Raw genomic sequence first — 12796 nt, 5'->3', positions numbered from 1 at the left:
CTGACCAGGCTTTTCTCTCACCAAACTCTTCAGCATGTAGCTTCCTGTATCATTTGTGCAGATGCAAAATCAGTAGGTATTGATATCTGCTTGCACAAGCAAGGTATGAAATGAAAGGGCTGATGAGAGACTAGAGCATTTATGTTCACTATAAATAAGGCCATGCTACAGCCTTTCAGAAAGCTCATCCAGAGGATGTGCTTACGTTGCAGATGCATACCTTCTTCAGAGCACACAAAGCCAAAGCAGAGATACAGTGTTTGTCTGCATGAGTTTCCTTTCAGTCAGCTTTTGCTGTTTTTACTCTGCCTGCTGATGCCTGTGGCTGGGGGGTAGGGGAGGGGGGCAGTTTGGGGATAAGAGTGATAAAAGCCAGCCTGCAAGGCAAATTGAAGGTAAAGACAGAAAAAACATCACAGAATAAATCAGAAGAAAAGTCTTCACTGGGTTCCTAGAACAGTCCCTAGGATGTGAACACTGACAGCTGAATCTTGGAAAATCTGTCTTATCAGGGCATGGTAAATATGTCCCATTCAGATTAAGCTATCTCTGAGTTCTGGTTTGTTTACCACAGTAAAACTGTTGAATTCTATTGCACAAGAACTGGGAAGTGAAATAGTTCTCCTAAAAACACTGGAAACAGGCATTTTGCAGGAAGAAACTCACAGGAAAAAATATATATATTTCTAGATTCCCAACATATGATCCAGAAATCTACATGGATTATTTCAGTTGCATTTAAGACACAAGCATTATACAGTACTTAACCAGAAATAAGTTATAACAAAGAGCTACTTTTTATAAAAAAAAAGAAAAAAGAAAAGCTGTTTTATAAACAAACCTAACTGCAGATCTTCAAATGTGCAGCTGCAGTTTTCAATTTCAGTATCAATAACAATATCTGATAAGACAAACACTTTTCAAATCACACCAGATCAGGAAGGGACTGAGTCTGGGGGTCAAATCTTTGGTCACTTTCTTATGATGTGTTTTTAGATTATTTAAATACTCAGAATCTCACAGTCTTTGTTTTGTTTTGTTTTGTTTTGTTTAGTTTTCCCCTAGCATCTTAAGTAAAATTCCTAAATCAGATCTAGGAAGTCCATTCTTTTTCCTCTGTCATATGCTCTAGAGCAAAAGAAGAAATACATCAAGGGGTTTCTTGGTTATAGAAGAATGAGTCTGACACCTGATTCAAACCATGTATATCTGTTCTCTGATAACTGAGTTCATTTCTGGGATTGTGTCAAAATATTCCTGCCCTCAAACCTCCAGTTTACAATTCCTCTTCTTCACATTTTTATTTTTTGACTATGTGAAAGGTTGGTTGATAATCTGAGGTAAATTTGTACATAAAAAGGGTAAATAAACAAGTGGGATCGGTCAGTGCTGCTTCCATCTTTGTGGCATCAGTTCCAAAAGCATGTGGTTTTTTTTCCTTTTACAGCCTATTAGCCCCCATCCAAAATTTCCCACCGATTGCCCTATCTATCTATCTGTCTGTTGATGACTGGATACAGTTCTTTACATAAGTCATTATTCGTAGATGATACCTTTCGCCATCTTGCTCAGTTTCATTTTCTCATTAAATATTTCCTCAAACTTCACATTCTGTTTTGGAGTGAAATGGTTCTTCCAGTCACCAACTGTACCTAGGAAAGCAGGAACAGAAAAAGAACAGTGAGGCTAGTAATACCTTGTGCAGAAAATGATTTTAATTGTGCTTTTAAAAGTAATCCATTTTTGCCCATGCCGCAGTTGGCACAAATTATGATTATCTTATTAACCACAGTTTCTTTGGTAGATCATGATCATGAGTAATTGGTCTGGTGGGACGCTGATGGAAGCAGCTGGATCATCACCCATAAAGGCTACTAAGCCCTCAGGCTCAGATTGTTTCCCGTGTTGTGGCTCGAGTTTGGCCAAGGTCTTAATGCTGCCTATTAGGCCATCAGCTGATTGACTCATTCGTTCTTTTGCTATTGTTGTTGTCAGCATATTCTTCTTTCAGGAATATTTCAATAAGATAACAGGTAGTAGAGAAGGTAAATACTAATAACAGTCTGCTTCAGAAGGAATGTGTCTAGCTCTTTTTCATTCTAGTAAACTAAGCGACCTTCGCAGGCTTTACAGGAGGGGACATGTTGATGCTTGTAAAAGACTGAGGTGGTAAACTTTAGATAAAAAAGACAAATAAAGAGTAATGCCCTGTGAACCTTTCCTTTTAGCTCAAAAGCTCACACTGAGCAATATTAGTTAAACTGTTCTTGTGACTCCTCTGTGTTTCTCTAATATAAGCATACATTTGCAATCAGAGAACTTAGAAAGAAAGTGATTTTCAAGATGACTTCAGCTGAAGACTCTTGTCACTGCTTCCTGGGGTTGATCCAAAACCTCGTTGTAGTCAAGGAAGGACTTGAAGGACTTCAGCCCATGGCTTAAGGTAGATTCCAGTTTTTCTGCTGTTAGGCCAATTCCAATCAACTTACCTTTTCGGAAAATCAGCTTCCTGTTGGACGTAAGTGCACAAACAGTATGATTGGGATCACTGTTTTCTTTTTCTGTGTTTGTTTTCATCTCGGAGAATGACGACTTCTTGCAAATGTCTTGGATTTCATGATCACTGATGTTTATATCCAGGAATACACTAATGTCATGTACAATCTTAGGGAGATCCTGCGGTACAAGAAAAATAAAGCTTTTATTGTTCTGAGGAGAGTATCATACTTTTAGTTGATATGAAAACAATTCTTTTTTTATTACATATCAAGTTTAACACACACATTTATTTGCTTTCAAGCAAAGCTAAACATCTCATTAATTTGTCCCATTGGAAGTACTATATCTAAAGATCCCCTCCAACTGACTCAGGATCCAAAATGGGCTGGTTTGTATTCCTCATAGTGGAAATTTTTGCCAAAAATGAACAAAACTATTTTAATCAAAACATTGGAAAATGTTTGCTCAAAAATTCGTTTACTCAAAAATTCATTCTCTGAAGTGAGAAAAACTGAAGTTTGTCCAATATGTGAATTTTTTTAAAGATAGCAAAGTAATTTCCACATAATAACTTCCTTTTGTCAAAACTTTTTTTCTATGGCTCTCCTCCCCTGCCCAAGCTTCTAATTTTCTTCTTTATTGGAAGTACGCGTTCCCCTGAGCGTGAGTAGATTTGTTGTCTTGTGTCACATTTTGGAATTTTCAGCTGAAATGTCAGACATGCCAAGGATAATGGCCCTCAACAGATGACCTTATTTGTTTTTTCTACAGGACCATGACCAGGAACTTAAGAACTCTTCCTGTAACTTGGAGAAAATCATTTAGTATGTGTCCCATTTCTGCATATATAAAATGCAACACTCATAGGATTTGATACTCATACAATGTGTGCAGTCAGAATTATTTCAGTAATGTTTGGTTTCACATAGAAAGTTCTATGCAAATATAAAATATGTCCATAGACATGCATCCACATTTGTCTTCTTTGTCCTTTTTCATTATAATTTGGTCTTTGAAATTTTAATGATGCCGATTTACAAGTAATGTTTTCTGAAATAAGAAAAGAGAGCATATTTACCTTCTTCATGTCTTCATAGAACAAAAACAGGACGTTTTTGTCATTTTTATGTTCTTCCCAACTTAGGAAATGATCAAACCAGGATCCACAGACAACTGAAAAAAGGAAAAAAACTGCATAAAAGATCTTCATATAAATTTGATTCATAAATAACTCTGACACACACATTTAGGGGAACAATCCTTTCTTAGTGTGTCCCCTGTACTCCTCTAAAACTGATTCAATTCTTTTTGCTAAGTGACTCAAACTTGCAATCCATAGAGATTATCATTCTTTTAGGAATTTGTTTTTGTATCAGAGATGCAGATATTATTCTGAGATATGATTTTGTAGTTGAACACAGGCTCCAAACCTAAGGGAAGGCCAGTAACTGGGGTCAATATAATGACATAGCAAGACCTGAGCATCTTAGCAAATGTCTACATGTCTATGGTCACAATTAGAAAGATAATTACTTCATTAGGAGATAAAATGAGTCTTTTAAATGGTGCACTGTATAGTTACTTCTTTTTTGTCCCGACAGAGGAGAATGCTGTAGTATTTTAAAAAGTCAAAGAAAAATTATGTAGGCAAGACGTTATCATCCGAATACATCATTCGGCCAGCAACATAGATCTTATGGTTTTATAGTTGATCCATGGTACTTGATGCTTGTCTGAATGCTCCTTTTGCTGAACTATGGGAGGACTATTGGAGTTAAAAACAACAACAACAACAACAACAACAACAACAACAACAACAACAACAACAAGTGACCCTTCTGGTTGGAAGGCAAGATTGACTACATAAAATGGGAGTACCTAGGATGGATCAGAAGCCAGATGACAAAAACAAAGAACAAATATTTGGCATTAAAAGCACCATTTTCTGGAGCTGATCTTGTGCTTTTGGTGGGTCATGATGTTTGAAAAACCGAGTCCCTCAGTACTGAGCACGTCCAGCTGGGTTGACTCTTTCTTTGAAAAATGCAAAGTACCTGTGTTTATAACTTAGTCCCTCCTGTTTTAAAGCTTATTTGAAATCCTCCACTAGAGCAAAGAGCAAAGGCACAGAAGGAGCAATCACAGCCAGCATTCTCCAGAACTGTGACCTTGCTTTTTGTGTTGTTACTAGAAAAGTATAACATTGTAATGGGCATCATTCTGGTTGCTAACCTTGAGCTATAATTAAGTAGTTTGCTGAATGCTCCAATGGAGCCTTCTCCTGCACATAAAGCACTGTTTAACTGCAAGGCACATGTGTTTCATGTGCAATTAAACTCTGCTCTCCTGGTCAACCATAATGGTGAAGTGGCCAGTGACTGTTCCTGCTTCTCCCCAGCCCACATCTATGCATGGTCGCAGGCCCAAAAAAAGGGAAGATCTCCAGAATCCCACTGTTTATACATAGCTTTGGAGTTCCTGCTTTTTTTTCATTTTTCTAACAGGGAGAGAAGCCATCTAGGCTTCAAAGTATCAGAAAGTAAATATCCAAAGAACCCAAGTCTGTCCATTAAAAACAAAGCAAAACAGAGAAAAAATGACAGCCATGACTTCTCGGTCCTGTAAGTTCTCAGACTAGGTCACCATTGTCTCTTTTGCCCCCAAGCCCTTGAGTTCTTACTACAGGAGTTCCCACTATCAGGGTGAACAATCATGTTTCTATTAATCAAAAGTAACCGATCCTTTTGGCTTCAGGAGTACAGAGTACCTTCCTGGAGACTCCAGTGACAGCGTCACAGTTGCCTCTGCATCCTTGCCCTTGTTCTGAACTCATATTAACTATGAAAGAGTACTAGAGGAGCTGAATCAAACAGCAGGACCTTCACATGTTTCTGTTAAGAGCAACAATGACAAAGTCTCTCCCCAGATCATCTCTTAAACAAATTTCTGACGTAACCAACATGGTTGTCTTTAATGCCATGCATATACACACAGAAAATAGCAGAAGGCTACTAGACAGACAAATAGGAGATGCTTTTAAAAAAGTAAATATAATCCTTTTTTTTTTTTCACATTTGTATGTTCAAAATTGATACTAAACAGGCCTAGATCCTACAAATCATTGAATCACATGTCCAAGAGCTGCCCTGAACTAGGAACACAGTCTGAACACTGAGCCTGTAGAAGTCGGTAGAAAATAAAAATTGACTTCTTGAGCTTTGATGTAAGCCCGTGGTGACTGCAACAGCACTTTTCTTTCAAATGTTTTCTAGCTCATCTATCCTTGTTGCTGTTATCATCACTGTGGTTGTATAGCAGGAACACATGTCCTCAAAGGTGTAATAAAACACTAAAAGTGGGAGTGGATACCCGGAACATGGTCCTGCCATCAGCTTCCATGCCAACACTGCCACTCATAAAAATCTCACTCTTGTCCTTAGTCTTTGGACCTTGTTACTAAAACAACACATCAGGTAGCCAGTATGCAAATGAACTTTATGAGAGTGTCTAGACTCCCTTTGAAAGGCCACCCATGGCCATCTTCACCATCAGATACACAATTTAAGGAGAGAGCAAGCCTCTAAGTGTAGCTCTCAGTTCAGCTTGGGGACCACCTCTGTAGGGCCCCACATGCCACATAGTATCCTCACTTTGGTGGGGCAGAAAGCCACAAAGACCTCTCCAGGCACATTCAACTGGAGGGTCTACCTTGCCCGCCTGCCTGCCAGGAGGAGGGATGCTCTGGCTGCAGTGATCCTGGCTGCTCTTATGTCTGCTTGACAAGGGTTGTATACATGTATTTCCTYTGCCAAGGATTAAACATGAATTCTTTGTGTGAAGCATTCCACTACTGGAGCTCACAAGACAAGACTGGAAATGTTTTGATACAGGCAAATCTGCATTAGAATCAACAGATTGTGGGGATTTTCAGTGTGTTTGTTTTTGAGGGAAGAAGCAATATCAGTAACTTGTTTGTGAGAACATGGCGTTTTTTTTAACAGATGCGTTAAAGAACAGCAACCCGCAAAGACCAGTAGTACTGAAATAATGCAGCCTCTTGTCAACATGTTTCCTTGGAGGGTTGAAGATAACATCATATTATTTGCTCTTGTTTAATACAACATTAGAATTTAGCCTGAAAGTAATGTAAGGGCACATGAATAAGGAGTTCATTAAGGAGTTTTCACACGTCATTAATATTTCTCAACTCTTTCTGTGAATGATAAGCTAATATAGACTGCAAGGAGAAAATGTAACATTTATTCTTACCATCTCCTTTTAAGAACAAGTCAAAGAAAGCAGTCCAGKTATCTACAGTGGGAAGATTTGGATTATCTCTGTAGTAATGATACATGGAAACTGCAGTGTCTTTTGGGTTTCTGCTGATGTAGATCATCTGTAAATGAAGATGATATAATTATTTAGGATAATATTCTTCCCTTATTTTATATATATGCATAAATGTGGCATTTTCAAGGGCAGTTTACAGTGCCAAACCCTTTTCTTTAGGATTCTTCTATCAGTGACATTGTCATTAAGACAGAAATGTATTTGTCCCTTCTCAGGCAGAAGTCAGTAGTGATTAGTATATGCTTATATATGGACAGATGTATGTTTGCTACAGATGGCTAATGATTATGTTTTATGAAAGAGGCTGTTTTCATTTTAACTCAAGAGCATGTTAGGTATCTCATATACCTGACATACAAAACCTTTCTTAATTAACATTTATGTGATGGCTGTAAAATGTAAATTTGGCTGTTTCATTCAAATTAGCCATGACCCAGTAGTCTAGATCTGAGTAATTCTGAAATTTCAAAGTTCTTGGATTTTGGTTTCTAAAACCTGAGACCCAGAGCTGATTTTTTTAAAGTTCTCCCACATCAGCATGGGAGGAACCAAAAACTGTGATCTGAATCCTCTTCCCTCACTTAGAGGTAAAACCCATCAGTTTTGTGACTGGAAGCCTAGTCCCATGACTTACAAAGCAGGGAATAAGGATACTATAATGTGTTAAAGAAAGATAGCGGAAAAATATGACAATGAGTGAATAAATACAGTGAAAAATCAAATGCCGAATGATTTGCATTTCAGTCAGTACATGGGTTTCAGGTTGCTAGCTGTGGCACTCATCAAACAAACATGATCAAAGGACTATCAATAGGGAGGTGAAAGTGGCTGGATTAATTGTTAGGAGAACCATTTCAAGCCAATTCTCTTGCATAGGGCAGGATGATCTATGCATATAATATCCGTTGAACCGAGTGATCCCTACAGGAAATGTTAGAGAATGGTCTGTACCAATGATCTAGAGCAGTGAAGAAACATGGTTCTGGTTCCTAAGGCTGCTTACTCACTTTATGTGAAACTGATTAAATAGAATAAAATACCAAAAACTGGCCTGAAAGCAGATCACCCCACTAAGCATCTTAACTGCTGGACTATCATCATGTTCACATTTGTTCTCTCCTATATCTGCCCAATATCTCTTTATAGCTTCAACAGGAAAGGCAGAGTACCTTCGTCCCCAGAAAAGCATATAAATACTAAGATGACTATTTTCTAAGCAAGTGCTCCAGCCACTAGGATATGGGACTGTGAGACTCCCACCGCACTCCATCTCTAATGATATATTTCTGATTAAAAGATGTTGAGATTGTATTTTGTGTACTTGGTATACAAATAACCCAGGGGGAGGAGGAGTGGGGCAGGAGCAAACCCTTGCCCAAGTCTCTGCTCACGCTGCCTTCAACTGCTGTGTGTCTGCAAAACACACGGCAAGCTGTGTCTGCAAACTGTAAATCTATCATGTCTGGATCCATAAAACCTGCACGTGTTCTAGCTCAAGATACTGAATGGTAACTTTTGGTGAAATTCTGATTCTGGTGGAGAATAACTCAGGTAGTTTTTAATAGCTCACGCAAATCAGATTTACTACCTATGTTAGGCCCTGAAATATTAATGTTCTTCTAGCTAACCATCAATATTACTGCAGTTACACCTAGAAAAACTTAAATAAGTAGATTTATGACAGAATGAAAAAAAGCCAAATTTTCTCCAAAGCAAATTTTTAATTTGGTCCAAAGAACACTGAACATTTAAAAATGATTAAAGATCAACAAGATAAAATAGATGTCTAATAGATGCATAATATATCGTACTGCTTTTATATTTTTTTGCCTTACCTTGCATTTTTTATTCTTAAAGTTTGGGGGTAACATGTTGTAGTCTAAGTGTGTTGGGATGATTCTCTTTGATGAAAGTTTATTCAGTTCCTCCAGTTTGGAAATGTCTCCAAATTCAATGGGAGATGTTAGTGTAACTTGAGTAGTGTAAAGCTTTGTTATAACTCCTGCAAGCCAGTGAGTGCCTTCAGAAAATTATTTTGAAGCCAAAAACAAATAAAAACAAACAAAAAAAGAAAAGAAGGAAGATTTGTTACTGAAAAAATATATGGAACATGCAGTTTGCATTTGGAAACAGCTTGCTTGTTTATAAATGATACTTCTGAGCCTCCAGATTCAAGAAACTTTATATAATTGAATAATCCTTGACTCCAAATGTGTAAATACTGAAAAAATTAGGGCTGTAGCTGAAGTACGAAATAATTCTGTGAGAAGAGTTGAGTAATATTAATAACAAAGCAGTCTCTTTAGGCAAACTGTATAAAATTCAGGTAATTTGTCAGGAGGGGGTGGGGGTGGGCAGTTTATATTATTATTATCATTTATTTTAGAATAACCAGTTGGGGTTTTTTTTGTTATAGTAACTTGGGTCTATAGGTTTTGAAAAGTAGCTAACTCAGCTTGGTGTGTGTTTCTGTGTGTGARTGAGGAGCAGGAAGAAGAAAGGAGAAATAAATAAATCTCCAGGCAAGAACCATACAAATAATTTAATACAACTCTGAGTTGCTCATAATTAACTACAGAAAGTCCTCAGGCAAATCTTTCAAGTATGGATTTTTCTTACAAGAAAGAGCTATCTATTTGATTTCCAATATGAAAACACCTGTGATTATACTAAATTACAGAATCAAAATTTAGATAAATGACTTGTATTTCTGTAATTTTAACACTTAATAACTGAATAATACATCCACATATTCAAATGTCCTTCTCTGTCTCCTGTACATAGACATTTTCCAACTAGGTTAAGCAGAGAACACTAAACAAACAATTAAAATTTATTGCAATTAACATCTATCTAAAAGTAGAACTTACCAGATTTTGGGTAGGAAACCAAAAGGACATCATCTTCTCTAGCATCAAAATTATCCAAGGATTTTAAAAGTTCTGGAGATGACCTGGTGGTAAAGGGAATCCCCTTAAACACATGAATGAGTTCTGCCTCACCAGGGCTGGACATGTTTGCTTAAGTCTCAGATTCCTGCAGATCAGATAATAGTGAAATGACAAGAGGATTTAGGAGTCTCTTCTAAGGCAGACAGTTTGAAGTGACAAAGAGACACTAGGCAATACAAACTGCATGCTTATATACTTTGCTACACACCATGGAGTCCTATCACATATTGATTTTTCCAGTTAGTTGTTAAAGAAAACTGAAATATTAGAGGTACCTTGATAAATGTCTGAAATGAACAGTCATGAAAAAATACATGCCATTTGTCATTTGATAGCTTTCCAGATAAAGAAATGAGATGATACTCAAGGTATTTTGATTGCAGAAAACAACAATTAAATATTCCCGTAAAAGATTATTAATATGATTATTTTATAAATTATACTTTGCTGCAAGCAGTTGCTGCTTCCAAAGAAAAAAGACTACATCCTGAAATACTTTTTTAAAAAAATACAAAAACAGTGTCTTCCTTTACATGTGTGAATGAAGTATTTTGGGGGTTTGTTTTACCAAATGTACAGCGGCCTGAATTTTCAAAAGTGCAAAGTGATTCTGAATGCTTCAGTGCTGTGATGTCAAGGGACTAAGTTTTTGAATATGTTTGAATTTCAGTCTGAGGCATCCTGGAAACAGAGGGAAAGAAGCACAATCAGTTTGTAAGCTGTCATATGTCTCCATAAAAGGAGTATGGGCAATAAAAATGGGAATTTTAGATAGATATTTCAAACTGGCTTCAATCCTGGATATTTCATGACTAGAAGTGGTTGAAGATTTTGAAATCTTTCTGCAGAAAATGCATATTCAAAACAAAAAACAAAACAAGAGAAAACAAAAGTTGCAAGCAGGGGAAGCTGGTTTTCAATTACTTACTTACTTGAAAAGTTTTTTTTTTTTTTTGAATCTGTGGGAATCACCATTTAGCATTTCTCAGACTGAAAGCTCCATTTCTGTTCAAAATGACCTGAAGAAATGTGAGTTCCTTACATTAAAATTAATAGCTCAGCTCTGAAGCAAAACATTTTGGAATGCTTAATGTTTTCAATTTTCATTTCAACAGCCCCAAATTATTTTTTTCAGGCTGGTGTGATTCCAAGACTTGCAGACTCTGTTTTTCATCTGAAATTGGGATTTTTTTTTTTCCCTAAGTCTAAAAAAAAGTCCTGAGATTTCATGAGATAAGAAAACCATTTGTAAACTGAGCTTTACTCATGTTTACATTCTTTTCCTCAACCATCCAGTGGCTTCACTATTCCTGTTGAAAACCTCAAACAATCTGTTCAGCTGAGCTGCTACAATATATTCAACTCAACTTCAGGACCTATCTGCAAACCTTGTCTTAAAACAAGGCAGTACGGAAGGAATTTCCCAAGTTTAGTAAGGTTCCAGTTCTTGTTTTATCTTAAATAATAAATATCTTAAATAGTAACTTAGGTTTGGTCAAGGGAGCTGGCTGCCAAAAGTACCTCCCATGACCCATGATAAGAAGTTAATGATTGGAGATGTCCTTCCAACAAACTCCTGACGCTGAGCCAGTTTACTGACAAGGAATAAGGACAGTTACCTGCTTCTGTGCTTGCTTCCTTCTAATTCAATATCCAGAAAAGTCAGCCCAGTAGGACTGATTCTTTTTCTTTCTTTTCTTTGCAATATTGCTAGCCTACCAGGTAAAAAGCAGTGAAGTCTGCAGGCCTAGATGTCCTTGTCTGTGTTGCCAATAAAGCTGCTCTTAAGCAGTTACCACCTGCAAACTTTGTCCTGTGTCATCAGAAAATGCTGAGTTCCAGTTATGCAGGGCCAGGTGGGTATCAAAATCATGGAAAATACTCTCTGGAGACATGTTCCCCATCACTAAGGATGAGGGGAGATCCTTCCAGGGGGTACTCAAGTGAGGCAATCTTTGGGGAGATCTCTTAGGAAGCTGCTTTGAACATGCATTTGTATTTCCAAGGAAGCTGGAGCATTAGATGGTGTATAGCCTCTGCATAAGTTCTCCAGCCTTTTATCTGGGAAAACAGAGGGTACAAGAAACACTTGGATGCCAACATTCAGGCAGGATTTTGAGTCACTCAGTGGTGAGGAGTTCAACATTTTTCTCTTGCTCACAGCTTTGAAGACCTAAGCCATTGCTTCAGTTTAGGGTCCAAATCCTTAAAAATCTCTCCTCAGTCAGCAGATTTTGCTTTGTGTATTTTAGATGTATAAAGTATGTTTGGAGGCATAAAGACTCCTGTTTCTGTGCTGTTTTGAGCTTTTGCATTAGTCTGAATATAAAGATTTATAAGGTCATCATTCCAGCCATATGCATTTAGTATAGGTTAATAAAACCATATTACCTTGTCTTAGCAAAAAAAGGTCATGGGTAAAATATGTTGCATATTTGCCCTGCCTGTTCCCTTTCATTTCTTCATATATTTCTATTGCATTTTGAGTCAGCACATTTGCCTAATCTAATCACTTGGAGCTTAATTAATCATCCACAATTGAAATGCCAAGGTGTAAAACAGAAGCAACAGTAGCAAGGCAAATTCCAGTTCTCTTACTCATCTCAATTACTTTTGATACCAGCTCCCGTTGTCAGCATGCATGATGGAAATTCAGAGTAATTACACTGAAATAGGTCTTCCTTCTTAAACGCTGCCTATATTTGGAATATAGGGCCTACTGCTGAAAGTGTACAGTGTCCTGAATTGCGATGACTTAAGGAAAAAGAGGATAATCAGTGCCTTACAGAACTGGATTCAGACTTACGTTTTTTAGGTTAGCCTAATACAAAGAGAACACAGGTTTAAAGAATGCTATATTTAATCCTGCATGCAACTTTAATTTCCTCCATTGTCTGTATTACAACACTGGCTTCAATATTTCCATATGTAGAATCCAACTGACACATGTTGAACCAGATGAACACATGCAAGGAGAGCTAAAAACTGAAGAACTT

At 37.3% G+C, this 12796-nt stretch overlaps 1 protein-coding gene across 1 annotated transcript; it reads right to left on the bottom strand.

Moving 5' to 3' along the window:
- Positions 1 to 1146: 1146 nt before the first annotated feature.
- On the bottom strand, positions 1147 to 9864 carry LOC112966606 (sulfotransferase 6B1-like). Its single transcript, XM_026066907.1, has 6 exons — positions 9720 to 9864; positions 8685 to 8869; positions 6769 to 6895; positions 3578 to 3672; positions 2490 to 2676; positions 1147 to 1652 (listed from the first exon to the last, which is right to left on the bottom strand). The coding sequence occupies exons 1-6, from the start codon at positions 9862 to 9864 to the stop codon at positions 1537 to 1539; spliced, it is 855 nt and encodes a 284-aa protein (XP_025922692.1). The 3' UTR covers positions 1147 to 1536.
- Positions 9865 to 12796: the final 2932 nt, after the last annotated feature.

The sequence above is a fragment of the Apteryx rowi genome, unplaced genomic scaffold, assembly GCF_003343035.1.
Source record: "Apteryx rowi isolate R43461 unplaced genomic scaffold, aptRow1 scaffold_25, whole genome shotgun sequence".
NCBI classification, from domain to species: domain Eukaryota; kingdom Metazoa; phylum Chordata; class Aves; order Apterygiformes; family Apterygidae; genus Apteryx; species Apteryx rowi.
The sequence above is the reverse complement of the archived record's forward strand: the minus strand, read 5'-3'. Positions and strand labels throughout refer to the sequence as shown.